The sequence below is a fragment of the Dendropsophus ebraccatus genome, chromosome 15, assembly GCF_027789765.1.
Source record: "Dendropsophus ebraccatus isolate aDenEbr1 chromosome 15, aDenEbr1.pat, whole genome shotgun sequence".
NCBI classification, from domain to species: domain Eukaryota; kingdom Metazoa; phylum Chordata; class Amphibia; order Anura; family Hylidae; genus Dendropsophus; species Dendropsophus ebraccatus.
In genome coordinates, this window is record NC_091468.1 from 29,000,827 (window position 1) to 29,023,106 (window position 22,280).

The 22,280-nt window shown below is 43.8% G+C and overlaps 1 protein-coding gene across 2 annotated transcripts in view; it reads left to right on the top strand.

Moving 5' to 3' along the window:
• Window positions 1-5,872: 5,872 nt before the first annotated feature.
• LOC138774552 (adenylosuccinate synthetase isozyme 2) overlaps window positions 5,873-22,280 on the top strand; it is a 39,210-nt gene continuing 22,802 nt past the window's right edge. The window contains exons 1-5 of one of the 2 annotated variants that reach the window (XM_069955538.1): window positions 5,873-5,971; window positions 6,082-6,247; window positions 16,554-16,656; window positions 18,220-18,288; window positions 19,771-19,821. In XM_069955538.1, coding sequence (XP_069811639.1) covers window positions 6,104-6,247; window positions 16,554-16,656; window positions 18,220-18,288; window positions 19,771-19,821 — 367 coding nt within the window. In that variant the 5' untranslated portion in view covers window positions 5,873-5,971; window positions 6,082-6,103. Of the gene's footprint in view, window positions 6,248-16,553; window positions 16,657-18,219; window positions 18,289-19,770; window positions 19,822-22,280 lie in introns of both variants that reach the window. The other variant, XM_069955537.1, reaches the window with a different exon arrangement.

Below are 22,280 nucleotides of genomic sequence, written 5' to 3' on the forward strand. Positions count from 1 at the left end.
AGGCAGAAGTGGCGTGAGGCAGTTAACTTGAGCCGTAGAGGTCGAGTAAAGCACTTGGATGGCATGCAGAAAAGGCCCTAAAATGCCATAAGATTGCAAGGCTGCAAATAGGAAGGGCCAGCCAAGCCTGTCAAAGGCCTTTTCTGCATCCAAACTTAAAAGTAGACCCTTAAAGTTTGTTTTGTTCATAATCTCAATCAGGTCAATAGTCTGTCTGGTGTTGTCACCTGCCTGCCTGTTTATCACAAAACCCACCTGGTCGGCAGGTCGGCAGGACCATCCCCAATCGCACTGCTAATACCTTAGTAAATATCTTTAGATCCGCGTTGAGCAGAGAGATAGGCCTGTAGCTAGCAGGGTCTGAAGGGTCCTTGTCTTGTTTCGGAATTACCGTTATAAATGAACCCAGCATTGCAGAAGGTATTTGTTCTTCACCACTGAGGAAAGAATTAAAAAGAGAAAGCATGTGAAGTCATAAAATGGCAGAGAACGTTTTATAATACGTGTAGGGCAGACCATCTGTACCAGGAGATTTTCCTGATGGAAGACCTTTAAACACTTCCTCTAATTGTTCTGCGGTGATGGGTACATTAAGAGATTTCAAGTCAGCAGAAGAGAGTTTCGGTAGGCCACATGACTCAAGATAGGACTTAAAAAGGCTACCTCGCTCAGAGGGGTCAGGAGGGAGAGTGGTAGGGAGGGAGTAGAGGGAGTAATAATAGTCTGAGAAGATATTGGTAATACCTGATGGGTCATAATGCAGTTTACCCTGTCAGCCTCTCACGGCAAAAGAGGTTTTCTTGACATTTTGGTCACGTAGCTGGAAAGCCAGTAGTGTGTGGGCTTTATTATTCTTCGCATAATATTTATGCTTCGTGAATGAAAGAAGACGACTGCCCTTAGCTAGTGCCAAGTCCTTTAGCTCGTTGCGTATCGCCATTATGGTTCTAAGCAAGGAAATAGAAGGCCTACGAACTATGCAGTCCTCCTTATTACGCAGAAGCTGAGTTAATTCAGTGGTGCGTGGGGCACAATAGATGTAGATGACAGACGAAGGGAAAGATACTGGAGACGTACATGGATAGGGTCAGGTACCCCCTCAGAACAGAACACATAGGAAAGCAGAATCTAGGAACCAACCAGAAGGATAGAACAAGACAGCAGAAACACCACACCACCACGGGAACACCACAACGGGAACCAGGACGGAAAAACTCAGGGATGCTTTTGCAAAACAAATACAGAAACACCTTAGCAGTACCAATGGACCTTGACTCTCAGGCATAGGAACTGCGCAGAAACCCTCCTTAAATAGTCTTAGGCCACAGAAAGAGGTAGAGAGAAATTGTGACACTGCATCTTTAAATCTGGAGAGGGTGCGCACATATTAAGAAAGGAAGTCCAGCGTAACAAGGTAAAAGAGAAGTTCAATATTTATTCATTGCATCTAAAAGCTCCATACAGACACAGACTGGTTGTTTATGTTGTATGTTGTTTATGTGTAGCCTTGGCAGCTGCTGTATGGGACTGTTAAAGTTAAGTTTACTGTAACCAATACCCCCAGGTCCTTTTATAGAAGCAGTTTTACCCAGTGTTTTTTTTTTTTATTTACAGTCGTGCTCTACGACCTGAGGAACGCACCAAGGACCCAACAGGTGCAGTTCTTACATAAATATATTAAAAATAAGGGGACCCAATACCCAATACTGTGCGCTGCGGTACCCAACTCAATCAGAATATGTTCCATAAATGACCAACTTGCTGTTTCCTATCACTCAGCCAGTTACTCATTTACATATATTTTCCCCTAGTCCCATCATCATTTTATTGACCAATCATTCATAGGGCACAGTATCAAATGCCTTTAAAAAGTCCAGATACACAACATCCACAGCCTCCCCCAGGTCCAGTCTATAACTGACCTCCTAATAGAAGCCGATCAGATTAGTCTGGCAGGACCGATCCCTCATAACCCCATGCTGGTGCTGTGTTATAAGATTATTTTCATTAAGATACTTAAGGCCCTATTCCACGGAACGATTATGGTCCGTATTCGGACGATAATCGTCCTGTGGAATAGAAGGCAACGATCAGCCGACATCGTTCATGTCGGCTGATCGTTGCAGTCGTTTGTTTTTCAACATGTTGAAAAACAAACGACTGATACAGCAACGATCTGCTGCCGGCGCTCCGCAGAATAGGAGCGGCGGCAGCAGACGCTGCTGTATGCTATGGGCTGCCCGGACGATCTAGCGATCACCCGGGCGGCCCCCCCGGACTTACCCGCTCGCTTCTGCCGTGTGGAATAGTGGTGGCAGTGAGCGGGGAACAAGGAGCAAACGAGCGCTGAGAGCGCTCGTTTGCTCCTCAAGTCGGCCCGTGGAATAGGACCTTTAGTCTTGTGCTGGTTAAAAAAAAAGAGACTAAACACATGAAGTCTTGCCAGTATAGAGTGTCACGACTCAATGCGCCCATCAACCAAGTAACAGCATTCTCTGTGAGCGCACAGATGACGTAGGAAACACGGGACTTCCTGTGTTTAGACTCTTAGGGGGAAAAAGAGTCAGAAAACAGGCAGTGCTGTGTTTTCTATGATAACTTAAAAAAAATAATAAATGTAAATTGCAATTGTGCTTTATTTTACATCAACTCTTGAAAGTTATAAATATAATAAATATAAATATTTTTTCATAATTAGCAAGTGGAGTGCAATCTTGATTGATGTCTAGTCTTTGCTTCTTTTTGGTTTGCTATGGTTATAATCTAGGCATTTGAGTGGCACCCTGTCCCTTAATTATTTAGGTAGAGCCCCCCGTTTTGTTTTTTTAGTTGAAAGTTATAACTACACTACACTTTAACTGGAATGGATGCCTTCTAGGCTCAGTGATTTATACATTTTTAATTTTCAGGATTTTGTTGAGAATAACCCCTTGCAAAATGACGTATAAGTACGCCATAATGCGCAGGGTCTCAATGAAGCGAACCCAGCAGCTGAGCATGCTTCATAAAGAGTGAGGACTAGCTGCTATCAACAGCTGGGTCTTCACATTTAAAAACGGGCAGTTGCGATCATGCTGCTGTACGCCCTTAACCAATTATTTGAGCTGCAATCCTGTCACTGTCCAATTGAGACCCCCGCAGTGTGAAAACCCAATTGTTTTCCCTGTCTTCCGGAGGTCTCATACTTATCTCCATGCAGTCAGTTCAGCGATCTTACATAGTGCGGTTGAAAAAAGACTCATGTCCATCAAGTTCAACCAAGGAGGGGATGGATGAAAAGAAGGGGGATGGATAAATTCTACATTCAATAAATATACATTTTTGTTAGTTTCAGGGGTGGATTGACTTTACCATAGGCCACCCCACTGTAACTATAGCAGCACTAGCGTAGTGTTCATAGTACAGAATAGATAATGTCATGATGCCTTGATATGTGGTAAAAAAGCAGTGATTTTTTGCAAATCATGGCAGAAATGTAGCCAGGAGACAATACACCACTGAAAGTATAAGTCTTTTTCGGTGGCCATGGGCCCTGGGCTACCGCCGGAAAAGGACCTATTATAATCCTGTACTGGTTAGTTTGGTCTAATTACTTTGATCTCCACTTTTTATGGTGTAACCAGATCCTGGGGTAGACTGTTCCACAGATCATAGTTCTCATGGTAAAGAAGGCCTGTCGCCTCTGGAGATTGAACCTTTTTTTCTCCAGGTGGAGGCAGTGCCCCCTTTTGAGGGGGTTTTACCTCGAACATCTTCTCCCCATATGTCTTGTGGGGGCCATTTATATATTTAAATAAATTAATCATATCTCCCCTTGAACGTCTCTTCTCAAGACTTAAGAAATGTAATTATTTTAATCTATCCTCATAACTAAGATGCTCAATTCCTCTTATTGCTATATCCTTACCTTCCAGCGGTCCACTGACGTCCTCCTCATTAGCTGGAGCACAGCCCCACACCTCCAGGAGTGCGCTGTGGCAGCTTCACAGAGTGTGTTGCCGGTGTGCCCTCCGCGTCATCTTGTGGCACTCCCGGCTAGGTGACGTCAAGATATTCGACTGCGTACAGTTGTGGGTCTGCGACACCCGGCGAAAAGTTTAAACCCTGTAGTTGTGCTGCACTTTGTTGTTTGTGACTGGCAGGTCCATCTGCCAGTCAGTACAGCTTGGTACAGGTGATCATTTTGAGGATCAAGGCGGTTGTCCAATTACATTCTGGACCGAGCCCCTGACCTCCTATATAACAACCCCTGATTCTTCCAGTACTCGCTAGACTAGTTTCCAGTAGCATGCTAGCATCTCCTATTTTGTATGTCTGCATTGTTATCTGGCTTTCCTGACCTCAGCTCTTGTTTCCCTGACTACTCTCTTGGTTACTGATTTTGTGCTGCATTATTTGGTTTGATCTCAGCCTGTACGACCTTCCCTTGATCTCTTTCTGTCTTGTCTCTGTTCTGTGTTATCACTATAGCGTCAGGTAAGGGAGCGTCACCATGGTTGTCGGCAGCTGCTTAGGGCTGTTTGAGGCAAGTAGGCAGGGTCAGCCGGGTAGGACAGGCTAGGGAGTCCGGTCTGTGTCCTCTCCCTGTCCCTTCTCTATTGTTCTGTACCTACTGTCCTGACATGTATTAGTTTAGTTACCTGCTTTTGTACCTGTTCTAGCTCTAGGACGTCCTTTCTATGAGTTGGGTTCCAAAACTGAACAGATTGCTCCAGATGAGGCCACACAAAAGCTTTATAATATATTATGTCCCTATCCCGGGAGTGCAAGCCTATTTTAATGCAATACTTTGCTGGGCTTATAAACAGCAGATTGACATTGCATGATGTTCTGTAGTCTATAACCTATTATTGGCCCCTTTACTTTATTAAATAAAAAACACTTATACGGACAACAAAGATAATTTCTGAATGTGTTTAATGTTATCTATCCAGTAATATTGCCAGCTCAGTTGGAGGTTAGAGCATGACAGATTCGCTTTATTCTTCATTTTTTCTTATTTTAGGTGACATTTTGGCAGCTTTAGAACCAATTACGACTTTTCTTTAATACAGTTCTGGCTTGAAGATACAATATTTCCATTCTGTAACACCACTGTAATATTACAGGTTTTAGAGTTACTAGATTGCCAAATTTAAAGTAAAAAAATAATTATTTTTCTCTCATGTTTTTGAGATGTGCACAGTGATGTTCAAAGTGAAGATGGCTTAGCTGTAATATGACACAAGGACAGCCACTCAGGGTATGTGCACACTACGGAAATTGTGTGGAAATTTCAAGCAGAGCCTGTGTGGCGGACTCCGCTTGAAATTCCATATACCCATTGACTCAATGATATTCTGAAGCACATTCCGCCGCCCGCCTAAAGAATTACCGTGTCAATTCTTTGGGGGGGATGGTGGATTGAGCTTCAGAATATCACTGAGTCTATGGGACAGGTGGAACTTTTGCCGTATGGACTCCACTTAAAATTTCCATGCAAATTCTGTAGTGTGCACATACCCTAATTCCAACCATGAAGGCTCATAGACTTACATTGTCGGCACTAGCCTTTACAGAGATACGGACTTGGCATGGAGGGCACTAGATCCAGCTTTTCCTGGCACCCGGGGAGGAGCGGCAGGGAGCAGCGGTGCCCATGACTTGTCAAAAGTTATTTTTCATGACAGTGACTCCCAAAGCAATAATAAAAATAAAAGTTGAGCTTTGGTTTCCATGATAAATCTCCCTTTACGTTCTTTGTCTATGGTGTGACTGAGGTACACATCATCTAGTGCCAGAGTTGTTGCTAGGTGTGACTGAGTCACTGGCCTCTTGGTTTCCTCCTATTGCAGCTCCCTCTGAGGACCGGCAGATGGCGCTAAATAAAACCAAATTTCGCCAACTGCAAATTACACGAGGAGGGAGGTACACAAAGGGTTACTGTTTTTTTCTTCTTCTTTTTCCCCCTTCCTGCCTTGTTAGCTGGTTGGTAAGTTACGGACAGACGCCCGGCGGCTCCGTCTAACTTTGCGCACTATTTGCTGCCATCAGCTTTCTCCTTCCTGCTGTATGATTTAAAGGTGTCATGTCTTCGGGCAGCGGAGCGACGCGAACAGCCATCATGTCTAACGGAGAAAACCCGGCTCATCCTGCGACAGTGCCGAACAGAGTGACCGTGGTGCTCGGAGCTCAATGGGGCGACGAAGGGAAGGGCAAGGTGGTGGATCTGCTGGCGCAGGACGCAGACATTGTGTGCCGCTGTCAGGTGAGTGCCGGGCCTGTGAGGGGGCGCAGTCTCCACACACCAGCCAGTCATACTGCAGTGACATTCGCCCGCGCCGCTCGCCTGACACGTGGGGCGTCCTTCACTATTACGCGCCAAATGTTCCCACTGAGGGCGCGACTGGCGGATTTCTGGGGGGATAACGGGAGGGGTTACCGTACAGGCGGCCAGGCTCATCCCTATAACGGGGACGGTGTATGTGTCCCTGTCAGGTATATGCGGCCGCGCTCTTCCCCATAACGGGAGAGCTGTGTGTTCCTGTCAGGTGCCGGGCCTAATGTTAGTAAGGCCGCTGTAGCCGGGCTGCGGGAGGCTTCACCTTACTGCCTGGGCGCTGACTGTCTCCTCAGCTTCTGCTGTAACTGTCGGGTGCACAAGGACGAAAGAGTCACGGGTCACCGAGCATGGCGGCCGGGCCCTGACTGTGACGTACAGACACACGGAGAAGAGGAAGACTCCTGGCCGCTGTAATGAGATCGCTGCCCCTCATACTACCGCAGTCTCCTGACACGCCACTATTCACACCTAGTCACTTCCTGTTACACTCTGAGTAATGGGACCTCGGGGCACAATCAGCCTGTAGCTGCCCTCAGCCACATGGTTAGGCTGCTCTTACACAGGAGGGCACCTTTACTGCACTCATAAAGGGGTTATCCAGCCCTACAATAACATGGCCACTTCCCCCCTCTCGTCTCCAGATTGGGTGGGGTTTGAACTCGGTTTCATAGAAATAAATGGAACATAATTGCAAACCACACCTGAACTGGAGGGGGTAGTGACCACTAAATAACGCCTAAGGAAACGTGCTGATATAGCACACAGCAAACTTCCCAATCATGTGCATATAGCCAGCGTCCGTGCCCAGTATGACCTGCAAATTGTCAGTACTGTCATCATATCCCTCTGGGCGTGCTTCAAAGCTCTGTCCCACACGTCACCATGAGGCGGGCCTTCTATCGCGTTGACGCTCTGACTGCTTCATTATTGCGCATGCGCACTACAGCGCGTATAGGACCCTTCTGTACCCTGCAAGTGCAGTAATAAAGTCGCAGATAGATATTGGAGATAGAGCTTTGAATCACGCCCATAGGGGTGGGGTTACAATGCTGACACATCGGGGACCATGATTAGGCAATGTTTACACAACATTTTTTCAGCTCCTTTTAAAATGACGTCCGTCATTTTGAATCTAAAGTAATGGACATTATTTAGCTGTCTAGCCTCCCCTTAGTGCAATGACAACTGGTGGTACATAAATCTAGTTTGGGTTACTAATTGCCCTCTGGATGTGGCTTAATTAAAAAGTCTATTAAATTTAATAGTAAAAGAGTAGAAAGAAAGGTGACAAAAGAAAAACTGTGTGAACAACTAATAGAAAACGTCCGTTGTTTGCAAAAGATGTCCGAAAATAATCATGTTCATTATTTTGACATCCCCGATAAAAATGTCTTTTATTCATTACTAGAAAATGTACCCGGCGCTGCCCGGGTATAAGGTTTCAGTGTGTTAAGTAGATTTATTCTAAGGTGCCCAGGAGGCCAATCTATGTCCTTGTTGTTTTTTTTTAAGGGGAAATCGCCAGTAGCCCTTTATGCCCCTATATACCCGACAATTCTGCACTGTTACTGCACATTAGAAATAAACTAAAAACTTCAAACATCCATCCTGTATACCTGTAGTGTTTAGTTGGGGGGTGGGGGTTGTATATCTGTAGTGTATAGTTGAGGGGGTCCTGAATACCTGTAGTGTGTAATTGGGGGGGGGGGGGGTTGTATACCTGTAGTGTATAGTTGAGGGAGGTCCTGTTTACCAGTAGTGTATAATTGGGGGGGGGGGGGCTGTGTACCTGTACTGTATAGTTTGTGAAGTACTGTATACCTGCAGTGTATAGCTGGTAGAGGTCCTGTATACCTGTACTGTATAGTTGGGGGTCCTGCATACCTGTTATATATAGTTGGTGAAGGTGCTATATACCTGTAATGTATAGTTGGTGGAGGTTTTCTATGCCTGTAGTTTATAGTTTGAGGGTCCTGGATACCTGTAGTGTATAGTTGGTGGAGGTCTTGTATACCTGTTGTATATAGTTCGGGGGTCCTGTATACGTGTAGTGTATAGTTTGGGGGTCCTGTGTACCTGTAGTTTATGGTTGGTAGAGGTCCTGTATACCTGTAGTGTATAGTTTGGGGGTCTTGTATTCCTGTAGTATAGAGTTTGTGGGGGTCCTGTATACCTGTAGTATAGAGTTGGTGGAGATCTTATATACCTGAAGTATATAGTTTGGGGGTCCTGTATACCTGTAGTATATAGTTGGTGGAGTTCCTGTATACCTGTAGTGTATAGTTTTAAGGCCCTGTATACCTGTAGTGTTCTATAGTATATAGTTCGGGGGTCCTGTATACCTGTACTGTATAGTTTGAGGGTCGTGTATACCTGTAGTATAGAGTTGGTGGAGGTGCTGTATACCTGTAGTGTATAGTTTGGGGTCCTGTATACGTGTCGTATACAGTTCGTGAAGTTCCTGTATACGTGAAGTTCCTGTATACCTGTAGTGTATAGTTTTTGGTCCTGTATACTTAGTAGTATAGAATATATAGTATATAGTCGGTGGAGGTCCTGTATACCTGTAGTATAGAGTTGGTGGAGGTTCTGTATACCTGTAGTGTATAGTTTGGGGTCCTGTATACCTCCAGGGTCGTATTTACCATTAGGCACTCTTGGTCTGCCTAGGGCAGCACCTTGCATGGGCGCAGCACCAGGGAGCAGGGGGAAGGAAACAACTTTTACATTTTTTTTATTTTTCTAGTCTTCCACCTCCTGTTCAGTTTTGCCAGAAAATCTAGTCTTTTCGAAGGGGGGTATGGTGGTATTGGTCAGGTCTGGCAGTGTTATCCAGTCATGGTATGGTGGTATTGGTCAGGTCTGGTATGGCAGTGTTATCCAGTCACAGTGTGGTGGTATTGGTCAGGTCTGGTATGGCAGTGTTATCCAGTCACAGTGTGGCGGTATTGGTCAGGTCTGGTATGGCAGTGTTATGGTGGTGTTAAATGTGACCTCTGGAGCTATTATGTACCAATCTATCCTGATGCTAATTGGTGAGTGAGGATGGGGCGTCCTCAGGTTTAGTGCTTAGGGCAGTAGCAGCTGGTAACACTGCCCTGTATACATGTACTGTATAGATGGAGTAGGGGGTCCTGTATACATGTACTGTATAGATGGGGGTAGGGGGTCCTGTATACATGTACTGTATAGATGGGGTAGGGGGACGGGACCTTCGCAGTAACCTTCCCGGGCACCCAATGTATCTGTGTGCAAATTTGGCGTCAAACGGTTCAGGCGTTTGGAAGTTTATTTGGGACAGACAGACTTACATTTTTATGATATAGACATTGTGTTCGTTGGACGTCCGTCTTTCTATTGACTTCAATGCATTGCCATAGCAGTCAGTTAAATCGCGGCAATAAGGGAAGTTATTTAAAACTTTAAAATCGGACGTCTTTTCTCTATTTTTGACGTTGTGGGAACATAGCCTAACTTGCCAGAAGGAAACCTCAATCTGAACTGCCGAGATCCCGGGTGCTATCTGCAGCCCGGGATCGTGGCTATTAGCGGGCACGGTCTGATTGCTGTGCCCGCTAATTAGCATTTTAAGGGCAGCTGTCAAAGCTGACAGCTGCATTAAAAATGCTGCTTTTCCACTTCCCTGGTGTCTAGTGGGGGGGGGGGGGATCGCCCGCCCGCCGCAGCCGATAGCAATAGAGTGCTTACCTCATGGATCTATCCAGTGTATCTATACTGCATAGATCTCGGGCGCTGACCGCGTACCGCTATGTGTAATAGCGGTGTGCGGCTGGCGACTGACGATATACATTATCTATCCACGTTCCAGGGCTGCTCCTGCGGTCTTCTCCCCGGGTCCCGCTCGCTCCAGCTTCAGAGCGGCCTGTCAGCTGACAGGCCACTCTGAAGCTAGAGCGCGCGGGACCTGGGGAGAAGCGGACAGCAGGAGCAGCCCTGGAGCGTGGATAGGTAATGCATCCAGTTTAAACAAGGGCTGCAAGGACATCGGTAACGATGTCCTTGCAGCCCTTGTTAAACGATTATCGTGCCGTGTAATAGGTCCAGTAAACAAGCGACGATCTAGAAGATCGCTGCTCATTTACAGGTATTATCGGGCCCTTATCGGCCCGTGTAATACCACCCTAAAAAAGTAAAAAATTTTTCATTAATAAATCCCCTCCCCTAATAAAAGTTTGAATCACCCCCCTTTCCCCATTTTTTAAAAATAAACATATTTGGTATTGCGTGGCGCATAATCGCCTGAACTATTAAATTATCACATTCCTGATCTCGCACGGTAAATGGCGTAAGCACAAAAAATTCTGTGCAAAATTGTGCAGTTGTTGCTTAGTTCTCGGCTCTCATGCAGCCTTTTTTTTTTTTGAGCTTTTATGTGACAGTTTATGTTGAATAGGGAATAAAATGTAATTGGATGGATTGGATTGGGTTGGATTTGTGTTTCTTTTTTTTTAAGTGATCACTGTTACAATACCCAGCATCACACTGTAGTGCAATGTATTGTATGTGTCAGCATTATGCTGGGGTCTTTAGAGGGCCAGGACCTCGCTGCTTGATTTCTGATCAGTAACTATAGCAGGCTAACACCACCAGAGCCCATTATTTTAACAGCAGTATGTAACAGTTAAAAGCAATGGGAACAAAATAAGGCCCATTAGTGACCGCTGTAAAAAGCTGTATCAATGGTCACTAAGGTGGTAAATATTTTTATGTTGGAGATATATACAATTTTTTTCCCTATCTTTATTATAAACTAATCCTGAGATCTTCAGTTTTCATTCTCAGCACTGGGGCTAAAACAAAACTGATACTTTGTGTTGATAAGAGAAGTCTGCTGTAAAGTGATCTGTACAGCATTGCAGCAACATGTGACACCAGTAGATAGAGACTATAGCAGCTCCCCGTGGAATGACCTCTTCACAGGTCACAGAACATGCTCAGTGATATTTTACATTCATCTCAAGGAGACAGACACTGTTGTTCAAAACCGCTCAGGCAAGGTGGCAGCCTCCATAAAAATGTACATAAAGGGGAAAAAAATCAGTCAGAAAATAGAAACAGATAAGAACAAAAGAATAATGTTTAGTATCTGAAAAATCTGGGTGATACATTCCCTTTAACGTTGAACTTAAGGTATGGAACCAAATTACTTGGATAATATAAGAGCAGCCTAAGGCAGTGCGTCCACATCACAATGCAGTGGAAAGCACATTCAAGTTTCTTAACCAATACCTGCATGATGTCGCTGATATTCCTGGCAGCACGCCCATTATAGAGGAAATTTGGACAAGGTTTTGACCGCCTTCACAATGCATTCTAAACGCAGCTTAAAGGGACACTGTCACCTCCAAACTTTGGTTATCAGTTGATCATACATCAGTAGAGTATACAACGCTGATTCTATATCTGCAATTTTCATCGTTCTATGGATTCCTTTGCTGTAAGCCATAAATGAAGGAATTCAAGTAGTCCTCCCTATTATATTCATGAGCTAAGTAGTCCTCTCTGTGCAACAACATACCAGTTTGGAGGCTTACAACTGTGAAATTTATAGGAGTAGAAAGCTACAAACTACATACTTGGAATCTGCATCCTTTACCCTAGTTAGAGATGACTTTAGTTTACGGTTTTGAGGGGGGTGGGTTGGAGATGAGAGTCCCTTTAGGAGTAGGTGTTCACGCTATGTTTTCTGACTCCGTCTCGGGTATCTGTTTGCATCCTGCCAGTGTATGCTGTGGCTGAGATCATCTAATGCCATTCATTTCAGTGGCTGAGGAACCCCAATCTGCTAATCTAACCGCCCTAAATAACAGCCGACCCGCTATCGAGTCGCTTTATAATTAACATATGCGGAAATGGCTCCAACAGAGTTGGGGGGGGGGGGGGATTTGGTAAGTATGCACTCGTTTATTTTAACCCCTTAAGGACAGAGCCTGAAATGACCTTACGGACTGTGACAACTTTCATTTTTGCATTTTTGTTTTTTCCTCCTCGCCTTCTAAGAGCTATAACTTTTATTTTTCCATCTATAGGGCCATATAAGGGCTTGTTTTTTTCAGGAACAGGTGTACTTTGTAATCTAGCCTTTTAGTCTACCATAAAATGAACGATGAAACACCCAAAATATTATTTATGGGGTAATTTTTTTTGAGGGAGTGCTCCGTTTTTACATAATGCAGTTTATGGTAAAATTAGTGTTTCTCTTTTACCACTTTTGTTTACGCTGTTCACCGTAAACAACATTCTCATTTTAATAACTCAGACATTTACGCACGTTACACTATATGTTTATTTAATTGTTATGTATTTTATTTTTGAGTTCCCCTAAGGGACTTACATATGCTTTCATTACACTTACTATATACAATAGCATCGATCAGTGTTATCTGTGATCATTGCATAGAGCCTACCTGTGGCAATATTGTGCAATATTCGCCCATCTGACTGCATGGAGGAAGGTAAGAGACCTCTGGCAGTCGGTTACAATGATAAGGACCCCCACATTAGGGCCCTATTACACCATAAGGTTAAGCTGACAGATCTTTTTTTTTTTACACCAAAGCCAGGAATAGATGTGAAAAGAGGAGAAATCTCAGTGTTTCCTTTAATTACCTGTTCCTTGTTTATGGTCTATTCCTAGCTTTGGCTCAAAAAAATCTGTCAGATAATCTGGTGGTGTAATAGGGCCCTTCTAAATGTAGTGATCACGGCATTGAAAGGGTTAATGGCGGGTGGCCGCAGGACCGTGGCAGCCCCTCATAACAGTGAGGAACTCAGCTCGCATCATAGAGCCCCCGCAGACCATGACGTAAATGTATGCCACGAAAGTCATGGCCCAGATGACACATGGCATACATTTACGTCATGGTCTGCGTTCATTTACGTTCATTGTAGTTAAGGGGTTAATGCAGGGCGGCAGTAAGGCTACTTTAAGGCCATGTTTACACATTTCATTTTGTGTAATTTCTGTAAAATAGCCCTATTTTAGCAAAAATATCTGATCACAACCTTCGGCTCAGTCCATCCTGCATCAGAGGCTTTCATTGCAGTGTCGTTTGGCACTGACAAACTGAGGCAGATGGTCACAAAAAGACCCCGACAGACCCCATTGAATTTAACCCATTTCCGCTCCAGGACATAAGTCCTAGCAACAAAACTATTCAAGCTGGCGATTGGGTGGGCATAGAAGCAGTAAAACACAGCCACACTCAGTCTGCAATGTCCAAGATCAGACTTGTGCCGGTCTCTGCAGCTTAACTCTGTAGGTGCTGTGGTCAGTAGGGTTTACAGGAGGGAAGGAATCCTCCTGTAGCCCATTGGCATCCCTGGCATATCGCATTACAGAGTTGCTGATGGTTGCTATAGTAGCCCAATGTAAGGTCGTAAGGTCCATGTTATGGAGCAGGCTATAACGGTCGGTGTAAAACGTCATTGTGTTGTAATACTGTGGTCATATTACACTACTGTGCAGAAGTGTAGCTTGACCGTGATCTGACCAGCACAGCTTCCAGCTCTTTAGCTTGCAAATAACTAAGCATCAGAAGTAAAAAAAAACTACATTTGCTATGGCCTTCAAAATCTGGCAAAAGTGTGTTAAGGTAAACTATCAGCAGGTAAATCTAACATTTTGATGTCTCTCTATTGTGCACATGGTGCTGAGGAGAAAGGCAAGTCTCTTACCTTCATCCTCGGTGTCGTTTCCATGTAGTTTGTATTTAAAGAGAATGTACCATCAGGTAAACTCTCTAATTTAATATCACACATGAACCGAACGGCGCTGGCACGGGGAAGCCGGTGCCGCGATTCTTTTCTTGCACCGCGGCCTGAATCCCCCGTACGGCGCCATTCAATTAATGATTACCGGGCCGGGGGGTGAAGCACTGGACTCTATTGGCGAGACCCCCCCCCCCCCCTTAACCATGAATTGAATAGCGCCGTACATGAGCTACCAGTATAGTGAGCACACCTGTCAGGGGACCCCATTTCTGACACTATACCCTCAGATAATTAGTCTAGGGGTATAATGAGCATTTAGACCCCATGGGTGTTCAATAGCAATTTTTTTTGCATTAGGCCTTAAAAAATAGTCATATGTACATTTAACTCGGTTACCCAAGAAACATGGGGATTTGTATGTGTATCACTGTCATTCCCCACTTCTGCTTTCTCCCCTTCTTTCTACTTACTACTTTTATTGTGTATTAATTGGAAATGGGGTAGGCTATGGGTTAACAAGAACAGGTTCCTAAGGGGGTCACACCCCTTTTTCTTTTTATCAATTGTGTTTTTTATTATTTTTCAACAAGGAAATCATGAAGACAAAGTAGACTAGGCCTCTTGGTTTACTAGGAGCATGTAGGGAGAGTTTTGGGTCAGAGTTGAAGATGTGTAAGTGGATTTGGTTAATACCCCATCCAGGCTTAGAAAAACTTGGCCACATTTTTTTCGAGTTTGAGTGGGGCTATGCAATTTTAATGGTCTAATGTAATCTATTCTTATGTATATGTACTAAGTATTCATCCAACCTTATGTTTTAGCCTAGGCGGTCTATTTATCCCCATGTACCTCCTAAACATTCAGTTACTTGCATCATCCCCTCACCATCCCTTATACACCACATAATAATCTTACAGGCCCAACCAGTCGGTATCCCTAACTGCCAGTAATGAAGACAGTTTAGTTTTCAATTTTGTGTCCCACTCTGCAACGTACAGAAAGCATTACATGTGTTTTCCTCTTTCCTGTCGCATGCAACAGCAGGAAATCGCAGGACTTCATTCTCACTAATGGCTGAATGAGATGCGGCACCTTTAGCTTTGCGGGGTCTGAGTGAATCTGACAACTATGCAATCTGTATTGCTTTGGTTGTTTGGGACCTGTGTGTATGATGATGTCTGGTTTGACTTGTGTTTCCAGCAGATCAGTGGCTAGCATCTATCCTTGTGTAGATATGTGATGTGTATATAGCTTCCTGGTATGTCTCCCCTTTGTCCCTTCCCTCTGGGTCTCCTGATGGGGGAAATCTGTTGAGAACCCCATCTCCCTTTTAATACTTGACTTAGTTTTCTGTATATTGGGTCATTGTATGGATAATACTAGTCACCAGGTTGTCTATTAGCATCTATTCTATACATTCCTTGGTCGCTGCTGATTTGCGTTTGAACCAGGCCCCGGTTCAAAAAAAGGAGCGTGGCACCAGCATTCTCTTTATTAATGTAAAAATCTTAAAGCGATGTATCTGATGGTACATTCCCTTTTACACGAAGTTCTGTGTTCACACATGCAGGAACGCAGTAAAAATATGATTATATGAATGCATCATTTAAGTACATTAAATGATCATTTCATTGCATTACTGCATCTTCTTATTGCAGTAATTAAAGGAGTACTCGAGACAATTTTTTTATTTTCTTATAGATGGCTTATTTTAAGCCATGCAGTTCCCGATCATCTGCTATTTTCCAGCTCTGCCCCTCTGTGTACTGTATAGTCTTATATACAGTATATAGGGGGAAGAGGCTGCCCAAAGCGATCCCAGTGTTTGGCAGCCTACACAGAGTGACTGGTGATTGCTGTCACTGTGCTAGAAGTAGAGTGGATGGTGACAACAATGACCGCTTTTTCTGCAGTGGCTGCCAGACACTGGGATCGTGTACTGTATATAAGAATATACAGTAAAAGGGGGTCCTGCTCTTTTTAGCACTGTGTAGCAGCACTAGAACTTAGCAGGATATTGGGTCCTGCAGTTCCTGACACAAAGTGTGGGAGCAGCAGAGGGGCCTGTGTCGTCCCCAATTGTTGCCAGGCAATTACTAAAGCCATTAGCAAAAAACAGCTCCGAGTACCCCTTTATTCAGTTAATTGGTGTACAACCGCCCTTCATTGTGTTAATGCGGTAAAACTCTGTGTGTGAACATACCCTAAGGGCCCTATTGCACCAACAAATTATCTGACAGATTTTTTTAAAGCCAAAACCAGGAATGGATCTGAAAAGAGGAGAAATTTTAGTATTTCCTTTGTTACCAGTTCTCTGTTTATAGTCTACTCCTGGCTTTGGCTCAAAAAAATGTATCGGTGTAATAGGGTCCTTAGACGTGCTGCAGTGATGGTGAGATAGGTGTCTCATTGTAATGTTACCAGATATTTATATGTCCAGATATTTATATGTCCAGATATTTAAATTTTTTAAAGCCTGTGTTTCCTTTCTTTATAGGGAGGGAATAATGCAGGCCACACAGTTGTGGTGGATTCTGTTGAATATGATTTTCATCTCTTGCCAAGTGGAATCATAAACCCAAAAGTTACTGCCTTTATAGGTAAGCTGGAAGCCGGTGTAGCCTCTTAGTAAATCCACCTGGGAAAAGGGGGCGGGGCATTTAAGATTGGTGTACTTGTATGCAGGTTTTACATATATGTTCCCCCCCATGTTATAGGAAGATCCTAGACCAGACCTTTGCAGCCTTATCGCTCCCAGCCCTCCATGCATAGCTTCAAACACTGAGCACCTAACCTTCTAAACGCTGTTGTTGTTTTTGACTAGGGCGTCTAGGGGGGTGAAATGGCTGGGATTTAAGCTTTGATTTGAGGTAGACTTTGAGGTGGCAGTTTTATATCCAGGCCATTTGAACACCTAGATTCTGTGTTCAAAAGTGAACACAGCATCTATATGGTTAGGAGGGACGTACTGAGTGGTCACAATGGCAGCTTTAGGCCTACTAAAAGTCCTTGGTACTCAAATTCCACCCTTTCAAAGGTGCTGCTATAGTGTGATGCACAATAATACGTATTGCTTGTCTCTTGTTCAAACACCTAGGGAGCTTAAAAAATATATGTGGGGGAAAAAAGGACCCCCCCCAATTGGTATTAACAGGTTTTTAAATTCCTACATATTAAAGTAAAGACTATTTATTGTGAAAGGGGCATAGATGCACACCATGAGGAATAAACTGTACATATCACTAGTCAGACTGCATACTGGGTACAGTTTTGGCAACCACTGTTGCCAAAGTAATACATATACATAAGACAAACTGTAGACATCACATGGCTCAAAAAAGTAACGTATTTTCCGGAGTATAAGACTACCCCCAACTTTTCCAGTTAAAATATTCCAACTTTTCTAATGCACAGCAAATAAAAATTAATTAAAAACATCAGACAGCAGCGAGATCTGAGAGGCAGAGAAGGATGTACACTAATGCTGATAGGATACAAGGGTGGGCCAGACAGGTGAAAGATATGTGTTTTTCTGGGCACAGCACCGCTCTATCGTATTTCTTTTTTCTCCTTACTCTGCCCTTCATACGGTGGACACATGTCAGAGATGCGCCCGTTTTTGAGCTCCCCCCAGTCCAGTTCTGAGGTTTTTCAGTACCTGCCCTATAAGACAAAATCCGGCGTATAAGACGACCCCTGACTTTTGAGAAGATTTTTCTGGGTTAAAAAGTAGTCTTATACGCAGGAAAATACAGTAATAAAACTGCAGCATTTAAAAAAAAAAAAAAAAAAGTGATACCCCTCTGTCTCCTATTAGACAAAGCGAATATTATTTATTTTTTTGTTTCCACCAATTTACAATTGCAATCGAGCGCTTTTGAGATCGACCTGAAATCATTCACCATAATACACAGAATCAGTCGTTGGTTTCGATCAGATCAAATCACCCCTAAGACGCACCCTCCTCTGTACACGCACCAGGTCAGTCCTGTCCTTCTTATCAATGACTCAAATGGCAAATTTGATTGCCAAACCTAGACGAGTTACTTTGCAGTCTTAAAAAAACTTATAGAGCAGTTTCCCTTTAAACTTATGTTACACTGTCACTACTAGGCAGTTAGTAAAGCTGTGTCATGATTCCTAAATGTGGCTGTATTTTTTAGGTAATGGTGTTGTAATTCATCTACCTGGTTTATTTGAAGAGGCAGAAAAAAATCTGAAAAAAGGACAAGGTAAGTAAACACTTACGTTTATTTTTAAGCAATAGAGGCAAGTGTAGAATAGCTAAACAAACTGTTTTAGGGCAGTTTTATTTTATTTTTTTATAATTGACTTTGCCTTGAATGATAAATTAAATCCGTTCCTAATAGATGCAGATAGAGGTGTGTGTGAAAGATTATATATTTATCTATTATAACATTTCTAAAAAAAACCAACAATGGGAACACAGCACAATGTAACGCCAAATCAATGGCATTTGTCTGAAATCAACCTTTTCAGTTATGAAGCAACCCTGATTGTGAATTTATTTATCTTGCTGTTGTGCAAATGAAACCGAAAACAGGTAGGGATGATCATCAATAACCAAGACACCCCTATCAAGGAGTGGTTCTGTAGGTGGAGACCACAGACCATGTTTCTGTTCTCCTTCTTTTTGGCTTTTTTGGGCACCTTTGCATTTTGTCATTGCTCTCACCCTTGAGACTGTGCCTACAACCCACAAAAGTTGGTTATTTAAGGCCCTATTCCATGGAACGATTATCGTCCGTATTCGGCCGATATCGGGCAGCTCCCCGCCGCCCCTCCCGCACTCACCCTCTCACTGCTGTCGCGTTGAATAGCGGCGGCAGCGAGCGGGGAACGAGAAGCAAACGAGCGATGAGAGTGCTCGTTTGCTCTTCTAGACGGCCTGTGGAATAGGGCCTTTAGTGCAGCTCATCCAGGATAGCACATCAGTGCAAGCTGTGACATGAAAGTTAGCTCTTTCTGTCAGCATAGTGTCCAGATACCAGGAGACATGGAGGTGCCATAGGAGGGCCACAACCCAGCAGCATGACTGCTAGCTCCTTCTTTGTGCAAGGAGGAATAGGAGGAGCAGTGGAAGAGCCCTGCAAAATGACCTCCAGTAACCACTAATATCCATATGTCTGCTCATACTATCAGAAACAGACAGTGAGGGTGGCATGAGGCCCTGACGTCCACAAGTCGGTGTTGGGGAGGCATATGCAGGTGCAGTCTTTGTGTTAAGACATTTCTACTGAACTTGGATGAGCCTGTAATGTGATTTTTCAATTTAATTTTAAGTGTCATTTCAAATCCAGACCTCCATGGCATAATAATATTTATTTACAGTGATCCTTTTTTTATTATTCCATCATGTGATCAATAAAGATTTGCAACTGGAATAGTACATTCATTGATATCTAGGATGTAGTCTTTTAGTGTTCCCTTTATTTTTTAACTGCGTCCAGACGTCTGAGAAGTCCAAAACCAGAAGTAGGGCCTGAGTAGGAATAAAAGAAGGTTTAGCACACAGCCCGCCAGCACTTTCTGCATCAGTGTTAAGAAAGCATTGGAGCGGGGAGCCTGTTCCTAGCTTTCTGGAGATAAAAGATAAGTGACATAAGGAGGCATTATTGTGTTATTTCCTCAATCTGTAATTATTGTTCCCTAAATATTTTATTGTCCCGTTTGATAGCAATCTTTAATTTCAGGCTTGGCTGGCTGGGAAAACAGGCTTACCATCTCTGACAGAGCGCACATTGGTAAGATTTTTTTTGTTTGAATGATTGCACCATAAGTTGTGGTATAATTTACCTATCCTTTAGATGAGGTACTTCTGTTCAAAACAGGTTTGCAACTCACTGAGGGACTAGGGACCAGGTCATTAGCTAGAGATCTAGAGTAAAAGAAAACAAAGACTGCGCTCCATGTGCAGGACTAGATGCAAGAGGATGGATAGGATGGACAGTAACTGAGTGAAACCGGGTCCCCTCTCACTTGGTTAAGTTGTGCAAGATCGAGGCAGAACTCTCCATGCGTATACTCAAGAAGGGAACCAGTGTGCAGCTTTCCTGCAAACCCACACAAGGGCCGTACCAAGATGCAGTCCTCCTCTCCCAATTCCAGCAGGATAAACAGGCGCAGCTACTCCCAACAGATGAAGTATAAAAACTACTTTATTAAAATAATATATAAAACATATATAAAAGGCTCAGCATTACGCATTTCTAGACCGGACCAGTCTCTTCATCAGATGCTGTGGTTGGTGGTGGTATAGTTTACCTATCCTTTAGATGAGATACTTCTATTCAAGACAGGTTTGCAACTCACTGAGGGACTAGGGACAAGGTCATTAGCTAGAGATTGCCAGGCACAGACAGAGACCACAGATAGTAAAAGAGTACTACATTAGATCTCATACCAGAGCTTAAAGGAGAAGTCCAGGTAGACCTTTTTATTTATTTTTTTTTTTTTCCACAAGTGCGGGGTAGGATAAAAGAAATAACATGCTCTCACCCCATCTGTGGCGCTGGTAGCCGCATACTGCCGACCTTGTCTTTGGCCTTTTCCTGGTCTGAGTGGGGACCTGGGTTGTGATTTGTTGGGTTCAGTCAGCCAGTCATCGGCCATGGCAAGGTTGAGCAGACCTGACTCGTCCTGACTTTTTTCCATTTAGACCAGAAAGCGGCCAGGGACCAGATTGGCATTATGCGGCCACCAGCGCCACAGACTGGGTGAGAGCATGTTATTTCTTTTATCCTTCACAGCACTTGTGTAAAAAAAAAAATCCCAGCTTACACTGCTAAGTACTACTTTATTGTATTCATGCCATGCTGCCACTGTCTCTTGGGATGTAATGTACAGATATAGTAGAGCAGGATACCTATGTGTGTGATCTATACGAGACAACCATGAATAAGAGGCTGCACCCACTTTCTCTTAGAGAACTTGAAATTAGAGTTGGACCATTATATTCACTCTTTGGGGCTACTGAATGCTGAACTCAGAAGTGCTTGGCGGTTCCATAGCGTATGAATAGATCCTGGCCATTGTGTCCACGCAGGTCGCTGAGCGCTTCTTTCATTGCAGGATAGTAGCATACTCAGGAATGGGTAGGGGATAGCAGGCTGAGCTGGTAATATCCCTTTAGTATCCTGTTCAGACCTACAGGATCCGCAGCAGATCCGCAGCAGATTTGATGGTGCAGATTTGATGCTGTTTTCAGTTATTTAAATAAAATCTGCTGCGGAAAATAAGCTGCAGATCCGGTAAGTGTGAACGTACCCTTAAAGTGACTGTACCACCAGGCCCAGGCTAAAGCACTGGAGGCGGCCGACCCACCCGTCGTTGGGAAGAAACTCCAGCTCCTCCATGACGTGACTCCATTACAATCGATGGAACCCTATCATAGAGGGGCTAGGGTTTCCTCCCACTAAGGGTGGGTCGGCCCGCCTCCAGTGCTTCAGCCTGGGCCTAGTGGTACAGTCACTTAAGGAGACAGGGGCCCAGCACACAGCAGTAGAAAGGAAACATTGCTCTCGATTTGAGGCTCATTCTCCAGTATTATGCGTAATGTGTGTGTATACTGTACATCAAACACGTGTCTTATACGGGGCCCATTTCTGCTTTCTCTTTCATAAAAGTGCTGATTTTTTTTTTTTTTTTTATACTGATAGTGTTCATTTTATAACCTGGGATGGGGGATAACAAATCCAGATGGAAATACCCGTTTAATTTCTATCGGCTTAGCTGTTTTCAGCAGCAAACCATCTCTGCTGACCTCAAACAGGCTGGAGATGGCCTGGCAGCCATAGCTTTCCTTAAGTAGTGAACTTTTTCACAACAGAGCAAGTTTGTCAGCTCACCCCCATAATGCTGGTCTCTTTTGCACCATCAGTGTCCCACGTGGAGAATACTCGGGCCGTATCCCGTAGCTCCGATAAAATGTAGAAAATTTATTGAAACATAAATAAAAAATAACAGTGATAATCGCGCCAGTGAACTTTTTGTTAAGGCCAGTAGTGCATGCATTTTTTTTCTCTCTATCAATTTGTAGTGCTGATATCCTTTAGAAACTTATATATTTTTCCAGTAGATGCAAAACGGTCCTTGTCATATAATTGGACACACAGGTGTTGGGTTCCTAAGCAGTCCTTATGAATGGCTGCAGGCAGAGAGATTGCAAACCATGAAGCGTTTATCCAGAGATTGTATAGGAATA